General features: G+C 38.9%; 1 protein-coding gene and 1 non-coding gene across 4 annotated transcripts in view; both read left to right on the forward strand.

The window, feature by feature from the left end:
* Nsmce2 (NSE2 (MMS21) homolog, SMC5-SMC6 complex SUMO ligase) overlaps nucleotides 1–18406 on the forward strand; it is a 253509-nt gene that overhangs the window by 3443 nt on the left and 231660 nt on the right. For all 3 annotated transcript variants that reach the window (XM_029569536.1, XM_008845466.3, XM_008845464.3), the window contains exon 2: nucleotides 736–906. In XM_029569536.1, the coding sequence (XP_029425396.1) occupies nucleotides 750–906 (157 nt within the window). In that variant the 5' untranslated portion in view covers nucleotides 736–749. The remainder of the gene's footprint in view (nucleotides 1–735; nucleotides 907–18406) is intronic.
* On the forward strand, nucleotides 1313–1441 carry LOC115072419. Its single transcript, XR_003851482.1, has one exon. It is a non-coding gene; the product is annotated as a small nucleolar RNA SNORA38 (small nucleolar RNA).

An 18406-nucleotide genomic window follows, 5' to 3' on the forward strand; every position in this document is an offset into this window, starting at 1 on the left:
TATTCCAAGAAAACATGTTTTTATTTTATTTTGTTATTTTTTTCTTCCTGCTACACAGCTTAAAATGACAGCCTTCTTGTCATTTTAAGCCTATGTGAACTCTGTACTTTTCCAGTTGCTTTCAATGGACTGAATTTCAGGAGGTTCCTGAATTAAGCAAAGATGTATATGCAAGGTGTCTAAAGCTTTAAGGATCTGGTGTTTGAAGATATTAACTGCAATATACTGGATAAGCCACTAGAAGATAAGAAATCTATACAGAAATTCTGCTTTCACTGAATCTTGGATAATACCAGGTTTATGAACCTATTAGAACTCATAGGAGTTTTTTGGTTTTCAAAATTCAAAATGCATATATACCAAATAAAGGTGATAGGTTTTTGAAAAATCTCATCATAAGCATTAGTTATTTTCTTTTTTTTAAGGGAAATGAGTCATGTTTCTAGTCTCTGTGTGTGTTAGGCTTCTAAGAACTGGACTGTCGTCAAATTTCTTCAGAAAATCAAGGAAGAGAGTATTTTTCCTCTTAAAAAAAAATACTCACCTTCCCTATACTATATTGAATGCATGTTTGGTGGCCCAGATGATGGCACACTGCTCTGGTCCTCTTGGGGTGCTGCATACAGTTAGTGTGGCACATGGATGTTACAATCAAAGCATGTTTACAGCTGTGCTATTTTTCTATGCAGTTATTATTCTAACATAAAATTCTTACTATTGTATTTGAAATTTTAGGTAATAATCTCAAGATGCCAGGGCGTTCCAGTACAAATTCAGGCTCAACTCATTTTATATCCTTCAGTGGAGTAGAATCTGCTCTCTCTTCCTTAAAAAGCTTCCAGTCCTGTATCAGCTCTGGAATGGACACTGTTTCTAGTGTTGCTTTGGATCTTGTGGAGACTCAGAGTAAGTAATACTTAAAACTCTGTGTGTATGTCTACTTTGAGGTAAGACAGTGTGGTATGGTAGTGTTACTCCACGGATACTTTTGAGGTTTTTTTTTTTTTTTTTTTTTTTTTTTTTGAGACAAGGTCTTCTTGTAGCCCCACCTGGCCTAGAACTTAGTATGTAGACCAGGCTGGCCTCAATCTCGCATAGATTCATCTGCCTCTGTGTTCTGGGTGTTGGGATTAAAGGCATTTACCACCATACCTGGCACCTTTTGAGTATTCTTGAGACAGTCATTAATTCCTCTGGGCATGTATTTTCTCATCTTACTCTGTAACATCTCATAGCAATATACTGAAGGTAAAATGAGATTGTCTCATTCCTGGGTGTTAATCCGGTTTGTTCTAGTAAGAACTGCCACCCCACCCCCCAAAGGCATGTTTTTGGTTCTCTGTCCATGGACACATAAGAATTGGAGGCAAAAAAGTGTTGATTTGGCTATGTCTGGGGCCAGCTTGCTCCACACAGACCCAAGGTCAACCATCCCACATAGAAAAAAAATTTGCCCTAGAAATTTATGAGCAAAGATATCAAGGTTTCTGACCTCAAGGAACATGCAGTCTAAAGTATCTGTCATATATGACTGGAAGGTCTATAGATGGTGCTGTGAAAATGTTATTTTCCATTAGTTCAACTGGAGTTTGTTCATGTTTGATCATTCAGTAGAGAGACCCAGCAGATGCTAGGGATACCGCTGTTCTAGTTTGATTCTTCATTGCTGTGACAAAATACTCTGACCAATACCAACTTGGGGAGAAAAGGGTTTATTTGGCTTACATTCCCAGGTCACAGCTCATCAGGGAGCCCAAGGTAGGAACTCAGGGCAGGAACCTGGGGGCAGGAGCTGAAGCATAGGCCATGGAGGAATGCTGCTTCCTGGCGGCTTGCTCCCCTGGCCCCTGCTCAGCCTGCTTTCTTATACAATGTAGGCCTACCTGCCCAGAGATGGCACCACCCACAGTGGCCTGGGCCCTCCCACATTACTCAATAATCAACAAGATGCCCCACAGACATGGCCACAGGCCAGTCCAATGGATGCAATTCCCCAATTGCAGCTCCAACAACCCAAGTGTGTCAAGTTGACACTAAAGCTACCCAAGCACAGCCAGTAAAGGAAGGCCTCTACAAAAATGAGAGTTCAGCTTTGACAAATTCTTTTTTTTTTTCCCATGCAGAAAATTTAGAACAATGTTACCTGCCTTTTTAATTAGAGTTGTTTTTATTTTATATTATATACAGAGCCAGGGGAGTAGTATAATATCTCTCTCTCTCTGTCTCTCTCTCTGTCTCTCTGTCTCTCTCTCTGTCTCTCTCTCTCTCTCCCCTGTCTTTTTGAGACAGGGTCTCTGTTCTAGTTTGCTTTCATATTGCTATGATGAAAATACTGATCAAAACCAACCTGGGGAGGAAAGGATTTATCTGACTTGCAAGCACAGTCCATCATCAAGGGCAAGAACTCAGGGCAGGAACCTGGAGGCAAGAGCTAAAGCATAAGCCATGGAGGAACGCTGTTTGCTGGCCTGCCCAAGCTCATCCTGCTTTCTTATACAATACAGCGCAACCTGCCCAGGGGTGACTTACCACACTAGTATGCTTAGGTACCTACTACTGCTGTAATTTATGCTAAGGCACCAGCAGTATTTTCCCATAATGCTTTTGTATTGTCAGAGAACCATTTTTATACAAAATGGTCTTCTTGACTTTTGCACTCCCACCAACAGTGGATAAGGGTGGTCCCCCCCATCCTCACCAGCATTTGTCATGTAATTTGTTTTCTTGATTGCTGTTCTGACTGGGGTGAGATAAAAACTCAGAGTAATTTTAATTTGCATTTCCCAATGGCTAACGAAGTGAACATTTTAAAAAAAAGGGTTTATTAGCTATTTGTATTTCTTTTGAGAACTCTCTGTTCAGTTCTATAGCCCATTTTTTATTGGGTTGTGTTTTCTGATTTTCAGTTTTTTGCATTCCTTGTGTATTCTCTGTTAGCCACATAGCTAGCAAAGATTTTCTCCCATTCTGTAGGCAGCCTTTTTACTTGATTGACAGTTTCCTTTGCTGTAAAGAAACTTTTAAGTTTATGAGGTCCCATTTGTTGATTGTTGATCTTATTTCCTGAGCTATTGGAGTCCTGTTCAGAAAATCCCTACTTATACCTGTATCTTTTTTAAATAAAAATATTTTATCTGTTATTCTTATTTTATGTGTATGAGTGTTTTGCATGCCTGTATGTAAGTGCACTCATGTGTGCAGTGCCCTGCAGAGACCAGAAGAGGGTGTTGGATCCCCTAGGTCTGGAGTTGTGGGCTGTTGTTAGCTGCCATGTGGATGCTAAGAATTGAACCAGGGTCCTTTGGAAGAACAGCAAGCATTCTTAACTGATGAGCCATCTTTCTAGTCCCCTATGTCTGTGTCTTGATGTACACTCCACACTTTTCCCTCTGACAGCATCACAGTTTCAGGCCTTATGTTGAGGTCCTTATGTTGAGGTCCTCTAGTTTCATTCTTTTACATGTAAATACCTAGTTTTCCCATACCATTTGTTGAATATGTTCTTTTCTCCAATGTTTATTTTTGGTGCCTTTGTCAAAAATCAGTTGGCTATAGTTTTATGGCCTTGTATTTAGGGCCTCTGTTCTAGTCCATTGATCTCTGTGTCTGTTTTTGTGCCAGTACCATACTGTCTTTATTACTATGGCTGTGTAGTATAATTGTTTTTAATTAAAAAATATTTTATTGAACTTTTGTACATTTCATAGAACAGTTCTTAATCAAATTTAGAGCCCACCTCCTCCATCCATGTCCCCATATAACCCCTCCCCACCAGACCACATGAATTCTGTCATTCCACCATACATGTTAAGTTCTATTCAGCCAAGTGTTGGCACCCAGATGTCTGTTAGTGCAAGTTCATCACTGGAATCTAGTCAGTCTATCTAGAGATATTTTTTTCCTTTTATTTATTTATTTATTTATTTATTTATTTTTATTTATTTTTTTATGGTGCTTTTGGCTACTCTTAACATTCCCCCCTCTGAAGATGTAACCCTAAAATCTTTTAAGGATTAGATAAAAGCTCCCAAATATTTTTGACATTTTTTGAGCTTTGGAGCGAAGTATGTTGCTAAGAGGCCCAAGACATTGTGAGTTTTAGCCAAGAAACTGGCTACTTCTCTTTGGGGTCTTTTTACCCTAACTGCCTAGCCAATTCCTGCCTCCTATTCTTACCACACCATCCTCTGAAGAGGTTACCCAAATTGCCAATAGGGAATCAGGATGCAGACCACTCTGACGTCTTCTATGCTGAACAGGGACGCAGGGTAAGGCAATTGGAGTGACCCCTTCAAGGGGTCTATCTAAAAGACTCCCAAATTGTATAACTCTTATCTCTAGGGGGAAAAGAAAGTCCTTGAATCGTGAATGGGAGATGTGAAGGAGAATAAAGGCAAGAGTAATTAACAAGTTCTAGAGAGGGAACTAGAAAAAAGTCAGAATTTTCAGATGTTCATATGAGAGTCCATTGTTTTGACAAGGGCTTCTAAAAGCATCGCTCTATTGGGTTCCTCCTCATTTTTCTTTTGTCTTCCAAAGCTTGACTCTATAGAGTGATAGATTCAGGATTTGCTTTCAGGCATTTTGATAGCTGTTGGAGTGGTTAGAATCAGTGTCAGTTCCCTCTCAAAGGCTTCTCATTAGGGGGAGAAAACAAATTTATTCATCATTTTAGAACAACAGCTGGTTGTCTCCCTTAGCTACAGGTGGGCACTACAGTATTGGAGACCAAGATTTGAATTTATTTTTTACTTTTTTTTTTAATTTTATGTGTATGTATACATGTATTGCCTACATATAGGTAAGTGCACCTGTGTCGTGCAATGCCCGTGGAGATCAGAAGAGGCTGTTGGATCCCCTGGGACTGGAGTTACAGACAGTTGTTAGCTGCCATGTGGGTGCTGGGATTCGAACCTGGGTCTTCTACAAGAACAATCAGTGTTCTTAACTGCTGAGCCATCTCTCCAGCCCCAGAGACTAAGATTTGAAGTCTTACATCTGAGCAGCACTTTCTGGTTAGGAACAAAATCATCAATGAGAAATAATTGTCTGACTTTTTATATGGACTTTGCCTAATGTCTGGGAAGTGTAATCCCTTGAACTCTTAAAGAAATATACTGATGACTTTACTCTTTGGTCATACTTTCCTTTTGGGTGTTTAAGACCATACAGTTGGCCCAAATAAATCAATTTATTTTTACACTTAAGGTCATTTGAGGGTCTGTTCCTCAGGGATCACATGGGTTTGGGAGGAGCTCCTGGTTCCTTTCTTTTACCAGTTCCATCTATGCGAAGATAAGTCAAAGGTCCTGCTCGACCATGTCTGGCTTCACTTGGAAGCATGAATGAAATATTTCCTCTGAGTTGACCCTCCTCTTTGTAGACTAGATACTGGTTCAAATCCATCTCATGGGGTCTCCAAGTCCTCCCCGAACAAGAGGACGAGTGACTCACCACAGTTACCGGACATTTTGAGAGATGTTCCATAGTCCCTGGAACTTAGTAGACCTTGGAGAGCAAGGGGCAAAAACTGTCCTTTAAGTCCCTCTGACCACATTAGTATATGCCTCAAACTATGGCTGTTGAATATCCAATAAGGTTATTTCTACCAGTCTGGTACTTTCAATTACCATGTGCTAAATAGATAAAGTTTGGGTAAAAAACCAAATATTCTCAGGTAAACCTTGACTAGAAACATATTTTGTTTCTTAAACTAGTTGACTAAACTATGACCATAGGAATTTTAAGATGTGTATATTATTTTTGTCTCATCCTTTATATATCATAACAAACCTACACAGACCTTCATCACTTGCTTAGGCTTTCTCATTTTTTCTGTTTTGGAAAATATCTCCATTCCCATATCCTTTTTAACATCTTTTACATTCTCATTTTCTTTTTTTAAAAATAATTATGAGACATAATAGCATTAACAAATACATTTTCCATCTGTTGTGAGACTTCTTTTCCTGGGGATGCTAAGCAATGCTTATTCCCTTTTAAGGTTCTAGTGTCGAGCCAATGTTTGATTAAAGTTTTACTGGGGAACCAATGAACTTATTGAGCTTACTTACCAAGATAACTGAGGGGTTGCTGAGGTCTATGTATGACCTGAGGGTATGCAAAACTCAGTTCTTTAATCTTCATGCTTTCCAAGACCATTTTTCCATTATAGATTCTTTAGTTAATTGGGTCAAGAGACCTTCTGGTAAGAAACAAATTTTTGCAAGAGAGATTGAAGTGTATTAATAAAGAATCATGAGCAAAGTTTGCACAATGCTTTTGATTCAGAATACGATGCAATGCGAACCAGCCAAGGAGGCTGAAGGAGGGTCATGATGTCAGCCTGGGCTACATACTAAGATGACGCTGCCTCAAAAGAAAGTGTAAACCATCCAGTTTAGGCATGCAAAAATACTTGCTAGAATAAAATTTATATTCTTTTTCTTATTACCCTCTTCTATCCCCAGAACATTTCACTGTGTTCGTTATTAGTTATCTCAGTATTGCACTGATGCTGAAGGGAATAGTGAGTGAGTGGTTGGTAGTCGGGGCGTCTCTGATGCTTTTGCCCACTGCTTCTTACTCTGGGGAATGGGGGTTTTCAGGAGTGAGGTTCACAGATTCTGGAGCTGGACAGAGCTGAGGAGTGAACATTTTGATGGGATTCTCATTCTTTTGGTTATAAACTATAATAAGTGAATTCCCTGTATTACCAACATTGTCTGATTAAATTTTTATATTTTTTTGAGATGAGAACACGTTCTTAGAGCTCAGGCTGAACTTCATTCAGTTCAGCTTTCTGTGCGCCTGAGGATTACCTTGAATGGATTCTCCTTCCTCCATCTCCTGAGCTCAGGATTACAGATGTTCACCACCATTCCTAGTTTTATGCCGTGCTGGAATCAAACCCAGCACCTCATGTGTGTGTGCTAAGCGATACTCTACCAACTGAGCTACATCCCCAGACCCTGAACACACCATCTTCTGGAAAGGTGGGCATAATTCTTTTGTCTGGTATATTTGTGCCCTCAGAATTGAACATTGCAGCATGATGCTCATCTCACTCTCAGAATGTCTGACTCTCCTCTCTGCTCCGTTTTTGCTTTCTTTTTATACTACCTATTTGTGTAAGACACTGTTAATTCATTTTGTTTATTGGCTCTTTCTGTGCTGAGTGTAAGTTCATGACAGCAGTGGTTTTTGTCAGGTGCCCCTGTCACCTGTTCATGCCTGATAGTTAGCACCCAGTACATGGATTGTTTTTTTTTTTAAACCTAAGAGGAAGGTTGCTGTGAATTTTCTTCTAATTATCTTAACTCCTTCATTTATATTTGTACCTGTGTTAGTGGATCATTTATGCACTATTCAGGTATGTACTCTACACACACACACACACACACACAATATAAATAAAAATAAAAATCTTAAAAATCAAAAAAGGAAAAAAATTGTTTGTTACAATTTTGGAGTGAGGACTATGTATGCTACTGCCCTCTTCAGGTCTCCAGTTGTCATTTCTGATAAAGGAAACCACGCTTTTAAGCATTCTAAAACTCCCAAATGCAACTGACCCATTAGAAAAAGGGAGAAAATTACAAGTAGTTATTTGAAGAAATCTTTTAAAAGTACTCTAAAAGTTAACAACAAATAAAGATTATAACATCCCATAATGCATAGACAGCCCCTCCACAATAAAGATCCATGCAGAGTAACATGTCAGTACCATCTAGGGTGAGATATACCCGTGTATACATGCATACATACATACATGTATATACATATTAACTGTGGGAAAATATATCCACTTTGGATTTTTGAAATTTGGAAAATAGAAAGCACAGGCAATATTAAGTTATTCTACATGTTGGCATTTAAGTCTTTTCCTTGTTTTCAGAGGCTTTCCCTCTATATTTCTTTCTGTGTTTTGATTCTGTAGCTGCTGTGGACTGTCCTTGAGGTGAGGGTTCATGTACAGAAATCCTCCTTATGCTCCTGCCTCCAGTGCCTGGCCCTGGACTTTGTATGTTTTACATTCTGTAAATGCTTATTGAGTGAACCAGTCAAGATTTAAGGGATTTGGTTGTTGGGATATAAAAGCCATGATTGGAGTAGTGACCTCACCTACGGACGTGGGCAAATGTCACAAATCAGTGCCTCTCCAGTAAGCCGAGAGCTGGTTGTTGAGTAGTTATCAGCACACTATGGGACATCTCTCACTCCACAGCAACCTTTTTACCAAACTTTGGTAAAAGGCCTGAAAGCTGGTGTTCTGGAGGAGCATTGGAATCACCTTCTTCCTCTACTGATGAAATTCTATGCCCTTGGATGCATGTCTTAGAAATGTGTGAAGTATATCTTTCAGTGTATCATTGCCATTGGCTTGTTTAGCCTTGACTGGGACATGCCTTCTAGGATGCATCCATTTTCAAAGATGTTGAGGTAAGAAAAGCAAAGGGCGCTTCCATAGATAAGATAGGCCCATCCTGCTAAATGAAGGTGCAGATAGTGAAAATCACGGCATGAGATAAATATTCCCATCTTCAGTAGATGGGAAAATGAGGCTCACTGACTGAACTTAAGCTTAGGGTACAGATAGGAGTGTGAATTTGAACCCATTTACCTGTCTCCAGTTTAGACTGTTTTCTTTTTCAATTTTTAAATATTTATTATTTTTTATGTGTATGAGTGTATTGCCTGCATGTAGGTAGGTGCACCCATGTCATGCAGTGCCTGTGGAGATCAGAAGGGGGTGTCACATCCCCTGGAACTGGAGTTACAGACGGTTGTTAGCTGCCATGTGGGTGCTGGGAACCAAATTTGGGTCCTCTGCAAGAGTAGCCAGTGCTCTTAACTGTTGAGTTATCTCTCCAGTCCCTCTCAGGCTCTATTTTCTTTCTCCTGGAAGCTGGTGGTGAATGGAAGTAAACATCAATAGCTATGCTAGCTTTCTGTCACTATAGCAGAATACTTGAGATTATTAACTTCTAAAGAGAAAAGATTTCTTTGGCTCACAGTTTTGTAGGTTCCAGTTCATGGTCGATTTGGACCTGTGATAAGAACACAGGACAGCAAAACCAGTCACCTCCCTGCCAGGAAACAGAAAAGAAGAGAGGAAGGGATCAGGGACTCAAAATCCATTTAGAGACCATGCCATTAGCCAGTTAAGCACCTCCAACAAGGCCCTACCTCTCAGTGGTTCCACACCTACACACCTACTAACAGTAGCTGTTAGTATGATATGCCAGGCATGGGCTGGTGCATACAATTCATGAAGTTTGCATTATTATTGATTAAAAATGAGAATCCCCAAATCAAAATGCTCTCTTTTTGTTTGTTTGTTTGTTTGGTTGGTTTTGTTGTTGTTTGGATGACAGGGTTTCCCTGCAGCCCTAGCTGACCTGAAATTCCCTATGTAGATCAGGCTGACCTCAATCTCACAGAGATCCACCTGCCTCTGACTCCTGAGTCACCATACCTGCCCCCACCCCCTTAAAAAAAAACAAAACACATAATGGCTAATGAATAGCAAAGTGTTTGAGCTGGCAAAGCTGAAGTATGACATGTAGGCCCACATACTGGACAGCGGAGAGCATTCTGTGTAAGACAGTGACAGTGAGGGAAGTTGTTAAAGATTGTTGAGAGATGGTTTGAGAAGAAACAGAAGAGCTGTTAGGAATTGATCAATATGGACCGTACTTAGGGTGTTAGATTTAGTTGGTCTGTGGATGTGTCTAAGCTTACACATTGATAGGACAAAAGAGAAACTAATCAGTAGAGCCAGTCTGTGTGATGTTCCCCATTTTGCTAGTGGCCTGGGGTTACAGGTCTAGCTGCTCAGAAGTACTGTTTTGCTTTGTTCCTAAAAGGTTTACTTGCAGTTTGAACTCCACAGAAAGGGATGGTGCTTACTTAGGACTGTGGCCAATGACCACGTTAGAGATGTATCTCTGGTCTAGTTTTTAAATTTTAAGCATAGAATTCTTTATGATTAAATAGACACTTTAAGGAATTTAAGGTCTCTTTCCTCCCCCCCCCCCAAAGAAATACATGATAGTCTAGATATACTGTGGGACTTTTACAGAATCTTGATGTTTTATAAGTTGATTGTCAAGAAAATCAGCTTCTTCTCTAAGAGCCAACTAGAAGTGATGCAGTTAGCAAGACTTCATCAGACCTGCTTTTCTCCTGATTTTATTACGTAGTTGCATGGAGAAACTGAATTACAGTGGACTGAATGGCCATGGTGTCTGTAACATATTAGGGTAGATGACCTGGGGTTAAAAAAATCACCAGCTTATCTTCCTTGGTTTTCTTGTTCCTGGGCAGACACCTCTCCCTCTTAAGCCACAGTAATACACCATATTCTAGTATTCTGATACCAGTTAATACTTTGTCTTTGTTCCATGTCATTGTTTGAATTTAAATATTTTTGTTGTTGGTGGTGGTGGTTGTTTTTCAAGAGGGTCTCCTCTAGTCATAGCTGACCTGTAAGTCACAATGTGAACCAGGGTAGCCTCGATCTCACAGAGATCCACCTGCCTTTGCCTCCCATGGGCTGGGATTAAAGGCGCACGCCACTAGGCCCAGCACTGAATTTAAATGATTTTTAAAAAATTGTTGTTTGTAGGGTTTTTGTTTGTTTTAATTGTTTGGACCCTCGAAATGCATTTCCTGAGGACAAAGCCCTTGGATGCTCATCGGATTTCTTCAGTGTTTGGAACCATATGTAAGGTAGTACAGGCCCAGCACTGAATTTAAATGATTTTTAAAAAATTGTTTGTAGGGTTTTTGTTTGTTTTAATTGTTTGGACCCTCGAAATGCATTTCCTGAGGACAAAGCCCTTGGATGCTCATCGGATTTCTTCAGTGTTTGGAACCATATGTAAGGTAGTAGGTAACTTTTAAGCTTATCTTTCATAAAATATATTTGGATTCAGAAAGAGGAAATATGAATTGCTGTCCAGAATTAGAAAATGAGCCCTTTTGTAAACTTAGATTTTTTGGGGGGGGGTTCTTTTTGAGACAGGGTCTCCCTGTTGCCACAGCTGGCCTGAACTTGCTATGTAGACCAGGCTGGCCTTCAACTCAAGAGATTTGCATCTGCCTCCTGAGTGCTGGGATTAAAGGCGTGTGCCACCAGTGTAAACTTAGTTTTTAAGACTTTGCACTTAACCTTTATATAAGGACTGTTTAAGCTAGAGGCTAAACTAGAGGCCTCAGAACTTGAGGGTGCATCAGAACTCCTGAGCAATCTCATTAGAACAGACTACTGGTGCCTACCTTCACAGTTTCAGTAAGTTTGAAGGCCAAAGGAATTTGCATTTTGAAGAGTCCCTGTTTATGTTGCACCTGAGAACGTTTTCCTGTGGCAGGTACCATCACTAGATGGCGTCAGAACACTTAGAAGGTAGTCTTTGGCCCTGACTTAGGTTTCTTGATCATAGAGTTTAGGATTATGTAAAAGATTGAATCATTACTTTATGGGGCAGGAGAGATGGCCAGGACATGGGTTTGATTCCCAGCACCCATGTGGCAGCTAACAACTGAAAATAATAAATAAAATATTTTAAATCTTAAGAAAAAAAGAATCATTACATTAGAACTTAGCATTCTGACACCTTATCTGTTCCATATACCTAAAAAGTAAAGATGTTTTGATTCTGCCAGATTAGAAATCCTAGAAATAGTAAGGTTAGGGTTGTTCAAGATCAGCTCATCCAGACATGAAGAATGTACTTCTCATCTCCACTGGCTTCCTTTTCAATTGTTTATGTTGTTCCATTTCATTTCCAGCAATTGATGCAGGGCTTGTTACAAAAAACAGAGATAAACACCCCATAGGAATCATAAGACAAGTGAATTTATTCTTCTTAGTGTATCTTGATTTCTTAACTTTTGGAACCATTTTTAAAATATTGGTTCATATAAATACTGTTAATTTTGTTCTTTTTCTGGTGGGCCAGTTGCATTTAGGATAGTTTTAGAAGGTTAAAAGATGTGAAACGTACTTTCTTTTTGGCTTCCTCAGTCAGAAAGTTGAGTAGTTCTCTTTTTAAGAGCTCTTTGTCTCCCACCCTTTCTTTTACCTTGGAGTCTCATTCTGTAAATTTCCAGCCTGTCCAAACCTCCTGATTTTTCTTCTTCCACTGACTGTAACAACCTGAAAATTGGCAGCATTTCTCCACACGATGGCGTGTGTGGAAACAATTGCTGTGTTCTGTTTGCTAAGTTCTATTCATATTAGTGTGTCACTGTTTGAAATAGTAAATGAGTCACTTGGCTTTTCAAACAGATTATGTCTAGTACCTGAATACCATATGGGTTTTCCTAGACTCTTGAGAATACTCTTTCTATTGTCTTTCTATTGGTTTTGCTTTTTTTTTTATCTTTGAAGCCAAGGCTTTGGTTAGATTTCAGTGACCAAATGGTATGAAAATGATTGCTATAGGAAAAAAAAAAAAAACTAATTAGGAGCCCTTAATCAGATTAAAAAAATCAGGCCAGCAGTGCACTGTGTCTCTAATAATCTGGGCTAGCTTAATGCTTAAGCAAAGATGACAACTCAGGCAAAAGTAGAACAGACGTAAGGATTATTTTTGAAACATCAGATTCCTCTTTTAATGACAAAATCTTAATGTCTTAACGGTCAGCAGAAAGGAGCAGTTTATGAGGCTGACAGTTAACATAGCTGAAGCCTGTTTGATTATTCTAGAGATTATTATCCAGACTGTTCTTTCTCCTCCTTTCTGTAGTTTATAAGTGAAATTATATGTTTGTGCTGAATAGAAATAGAAAGATTACTTACATACAGTAGTGCCGTCTAATAAAAGTATAGTGTTAGCCATATGTGGAATTTGAAATTTTCTACTGTTCTTATTTCAAAAGTAAGAAAAGGAGAAATTTGGTAACATTTTATTTAACCACGTGTATCTAACATACTTTTACATGTTATATGAAAGTTACTAAGGAGTTATTTTGACGTGGGACACTGAAATCAAAATCTTGCAGTGCACTAGAACCTGTCCTAGACACATTTCTTATATTTATTAGCCACATATGGCACAGCTACTTTATGAGACACAGGAGGAATATAAGTTGTTTCAATCTCTGTCACAAAGAAAGGTAAGAAATAGTAAGAGGTAGCCAAGTCAACTAGGTCTACAACTTTCCAACAGTTTTGGTGAATATTCACATCAAGCCAGTTGTAGACCGAGACAGCATCTATTGATTTTTCTTGTCTCTCCTCTGCCACTGGCATGTTTGGTACTTTAGGTTTTTCCCAAAGTTGTTTATCCAGCTTAAAGTGAAAAATGATGTGTTTCTGAGGATTTTGTTATATTTGCTCCTGTATGAAATGTCATGTTAATTTGAATCCACATCTACAGTACTTTCATATTTTGTAGCTGATGTGGTAAATCAGTTTCATATGGTATTGGGCAAGCTTAACTTCAGCAACCAGCAGATTCTAGTTGCTGTAAACAATTAAGCCTGTCAGCAGTTGACCTTGGAAATGCTAATTTGCTTGTCCCTGGGTACTGCCTCAGGCCCTAGCTTTCTCTCTGTGGGTGGGAGTTATGAACCTTTGGAGAAGAGCTAGAGGCATTTGGGACTAGCTCCAAACAGATGTGCTTCTTGCTTCATTTTTGCATGTGACCAAAGTTGTAAGAGGCATATTCATTTCGTTGCATGATATTTTTTAGGAGTCAGAGACCAAAGCTGAAAGGCAGTTTCATTTACCTTTGTGTCTATTCTCCCTATTCAGTGGAGTTCTATCTGCCACAATAATGATTGAATTAAGAATGACAGTCTTTTTCATCACAGCTTCATTGTGTTTTTTAAACTTACTGGAAGAGGATTTGGAAGCCGTCTTTTATTACCTCTCTGCCTTTTTGTGTTTTTTAGAGACAGAGTCTTACCCTGTAAGGCTGCCCTCAAACTTGTAATCCTTCTGCCTTCCCTTCCAGAGCAGTGGGTATCCACAGTCACTCTTTAGCTTGGTTTTGTATTAATTGCAACTACTTAATGTTTGATCCAGAATATGGCAGCTGAGAAGTGATGTCCAGTGAGAAGTGATGCATGGGTAGTGCGATGTAGTTGGAGCGGGGAAAGAGAATATTTAGAAAATTCTGAATTACTATCTCCGTAAACTGGTGGTGGCAGCAGTGATGGCTTTTTACCTGAGGACAAACAATTGGCTTTCCTATTTCTGTGGGCACTGAGGTTTTGGGGTGGGAGAGAAGAAAGGGGAACAGGGGTTGTGGGGGTTTCAAGAAAAAGAAGTGTTGGATTGGTTTGGGCAAGAGATATATCAACACCACAACCAAGCATTGTGGCCACAGTCTGAAGCAAGAGGCCTTAGTCCCACCAGACAAAGGAAGCTGTCTACTCTTGTTTCAGAGGGAGGGGGAGGTCCTGTGGTGTGAGGAAGAAGGCTCAGTTAATATGGGAATTGTGCTGCATGACCCTCATCACATCAGGTTGCTTCATTCTGCAGCAGCAAGGGGAAAGGGGGAGCAGGTTGGGTTCTGTGAGGGCTGTGATGGGGAAAAGGCTGTAGAGACTATGTTTGGCCTATCAGCTCTTAGCAATAGCATCTGGAGACTATGTTCTAACACAGTGTTTAGACAAAATACAATATTATACAGTACGGCACAATACTGTAGAATATTGTATCAGAGTGATTCAAAACATTTCTTTGAATTTGTTTTGTTTTCATTATTGTTAGGTAGTTGTTAGCATTTTATGTAGATTGGTCACCAATTTCTTTGGCCCATGCTCTGGAAGGTTAAGAACTTAGTTTGCAGCTATGACAAATGTGCATGCACATGAGGATTGGGAGACTTACATGACAGTGAATGGTTCATTTCTAATAAGTAGATCATAGGTCTGTCTCAAATAAGAATCAGTACATTAATTTTTTGCTTCTCACAATAATGCTGTAGGGTATATAAGTAACATTATCACTACCATTTCACAAAGAGGTAAATTGAGCCTTGCGATTGACCAAAGGCTATATACTATAGCTTTGAAGGAGTGTTTCTTTTACCTGCAACTGAGATTGGAAATATATATTATAATTATTGACTCAACCCATCAACCTTTATGGCTCTCACTTCTCCTTTCTGGGCTGCAATTAGCTCTGAGATAAGCCCCCTACTCAGTCCAGACCTATACCTCTGCTCATAGAGGGAGCCCTTTGTGGAGTTCTGCCACCATTAGACTTGAAGGGAGAGTTCCTCACTAACACGTTGGAGAGTCTATTCTGTGTTCTTGTGACATACAGTTTCCCTGATGAGCTTTTAAAAAACCCTTTACCAGGGTTATATTTATAAATCTTAATTATCATGAATTGTCTCCATAAATAATCCTAGTTTGATCTTTTCTATCTATATGTAATTGTAGTACCTGGCATTTCCTTCCAAAATAATAGCCATTAATTTCTACACCCATGTTAAACTGTTGGGCATAGTTCACAAGAATGTGGTATCATCACTGACTGGTTCCATCCCTCCTTATAATCCTGTATTCTCTAGTCACAGAGACTGCATCTGACTGCACCTTGTGTATACTTCTGTAAGCCTCTTGCCTTTGTTCATTTGACTTCCTCTCCCGGGAGTGTCCTCTCCCCATTGAGTGTTGATAAAGTACCTGTTCATTCCTCAAAGCTTAGATTCAGTGTCATCTTTTCTCTGAATATTCTTCTCTCAGACCAAGCTGATGTCTTCAGCTCTTGTGTGTTTGCTGGGCATTCATCCATTAAAACAATAGAGCCCCTCCTCTCTTTTCATTGAGTTGTCTGCATGTTTGTGTTCACACCAGATAGTGTCAGGGGTTTGAAAAGGCCAGTTAGTATGTCCCAAGTTTTCCCAAGTTTTGGCATTGTGTTCTGAAGTCTGTTGTACTGCTCAACTCCACTTAGCGGTAGCTACAAACACCATATAAACAAATGATGTGCTTTGCTCAGTAACAGGCCATGGTTTATTGGTCTCTGATTTAGATAAAATTCATTCTTTGGTAGACTTTTCTCTTATCTATAACAGGTTAAATTTTTATAAACTAAAAATATAAAATGATATGTGCAAAGGGGTTATGGAGAAGATAGCAGAAATAGCTCTTGCAGGCCAGCAAGGTGGCTCAGCAGGTAAAGGTGCTTGCCACCAAGCCTGACAACCTGACTTTGATCCCTGACATCTTCATGGTGGAAAGAAAGAACCAACTACTACAAGTTGTCCTCTGGCCTTCACATGTATGGTGTGGTGTACACACACATGTGTATATGCACAATAAATGTAAAAAACAGTTTAAAAAGAAATAATTCTTGTATGTATATGTGTATGCTTTACTGGCCTATTAATTTCTTACAGAAAATTATTTGTAAAAAGAGTATAATATAAACCTTAGCAACTTCCATGCCATAGATTACTGACAAATATTGTGAAATTTATCTTAATATTACTAAAGTTCCTATGTTTTAATACTGCCTTTTTCAAAAACTCTTGTGTACATTTCTGGAGTTAGTTCCACTGTATTAACTATCCATTATCTGACAAGCATTGTGCTAGAAACATAAAGCTAGGAAGATATCCTCCACCAGTTTATAGACCTTATTCTAGGCATTTTCTCCTAATAGTCCTATGAAAATGAGGTAGATATTTGGCAGATGAGATAGCTAAAGACAGAGTGAAGTGACTTGTCTGGAGTCACAAAGTAGTTTCACATCCCAGTTAGTGTCTTTTGTACTAAACTAAATGGGTACCTTGCACACACATGCACACACACACATATATATGTATGTCAGCTTATTGTCTGCCAGCCCTAATTGCCTTCACATGAATAGCTACTAATTTTGATACATTAAAGAATTTGTAGTTATAAGATACAGCTTTTCAGTAAAGAATTTTATTTTAGTGAATAATTAGTGTTGATTGCCTTAAATTATTATTAATGGAATTTTGCATATTCTAACCTAGTTTTTATCTTTTAGTCCTTCATTAAGCTTGTTGAAGCTCCATTAACCTTTTTCTTTCATTTAGTAATTCACCTACTATATTATCCACCCATCTAAAGTGTATAATTTAATGTGTCTTATAATATTCATAGATGCACATAACCACTACCACAGCGCTTCAAAAACAGAACCTCTGGCCCCAGGTTTAATGGTATAAATATATAAATCCCAGCACTCAGGAGGCTAAGGCAGAAGCATTGTGAGTTCAAGGGCAGCCTGAGTTATATAGTGAAAAGAGGGAGGGAGGAGAGGAAACTGTCTGTCCTTTAGCTGTTGCTTCCAATTTCTCCAGGAGCCACTAATCTACTTTATATTGGTGTTTACCTGTTCTAAACATTTCATATAGATGGAATCATGTAAGGTGTGATCTTTTGTGACTGGAGTATTTTGCTTAGCGTAGAAACACTATGGTTCATCTATGTTGTTGCATCTATCAGCATATCACATTTTGTAGAGTCAGCAATTGGTGGACACTGGGCTGTTATTAATAAATTATTGTTTGGATGTTATTAAAATGCTGCTAAAAACATCTGTGCTCATGTTAGTATCTAAATGTGGTTTTGATTGACATTTTTGCTGGTGACTAATGATGCCATATGCTTCCAGACCATTAGTGTGTATTTGGAGAAATGTCTATTCATATCACGAATTAATTTTAAAATTCGGTTGTATAAGTTCCTTACATAGATACAAGTCTGGGTCAGGCATGATTTGCCAATATTTTTTTCATTGTATATTTTACTTTCTTGATTGTCTTACTCTTGACAAAGTCCAGTTATCTGGATTTTCTGTTGTTGCTGGTACATTTGCTGTCCTAACTAAGAATCCACTGCCAAATTACAGGTCAAGTAGATTTACCCCTACTTTGAGTTTTATAGTTTTAGCTATTATGTTTAGATTCATTTGAGTATATTTCTATATGATTTGAGTTGAAGGTCTGATTTCTTTCTTTTGCATGTGATTGTCCAGTTGTCCTGGTGTCATTCTTTCCACATAGTCCCTTGTTGAGATTAGTTGACCATAGTCAGGTGTTTCAGACTCTTAATGCTATTCATCATTAGACTTTTTTTTCTGTCTTATTGAGTCAGGGTCTCCCTGTAGCCCAGGCTGGCCTGGAACTTGCTATGTAGACCAAGCTGGCCTCGAACTCACAGAGATCTGCCTGCCTCTTCCTCTCGGGTGCTGGGATTAAAGGCTTGTGCCACCATGCCCAGCTATCAAATTAGAGTTTAATTTGGGAAATTACTGACATCCTAACGATAATAAATCTGGTCTATGACTATGGGCTTTCCCCCATTTATTTAGATGTCCTTTAATTTCTTAACAGTGTCTTATAGTTTTCAGAATATAAATTTTGTACTTTTTTTGTTAAAAATTATTCCTGAACATTTTATT

This window comes from Nannospalax galili, unplaced genomic scaffold (assembly GCF_000622305.1).
Source record: "Nannospalax galili isolate Female #2095 unplaced genomic scaffold, S.galili_v1.0 scaffold380, whole genome shotgun sequence".
Classification (NCBI taxonomy): domain Eukaryota; kingdom Metazoa; phylum Chordata; class Mammalia; order Rodentia; family Spalacidae; genus Nannospalax; species Nannospalax galili.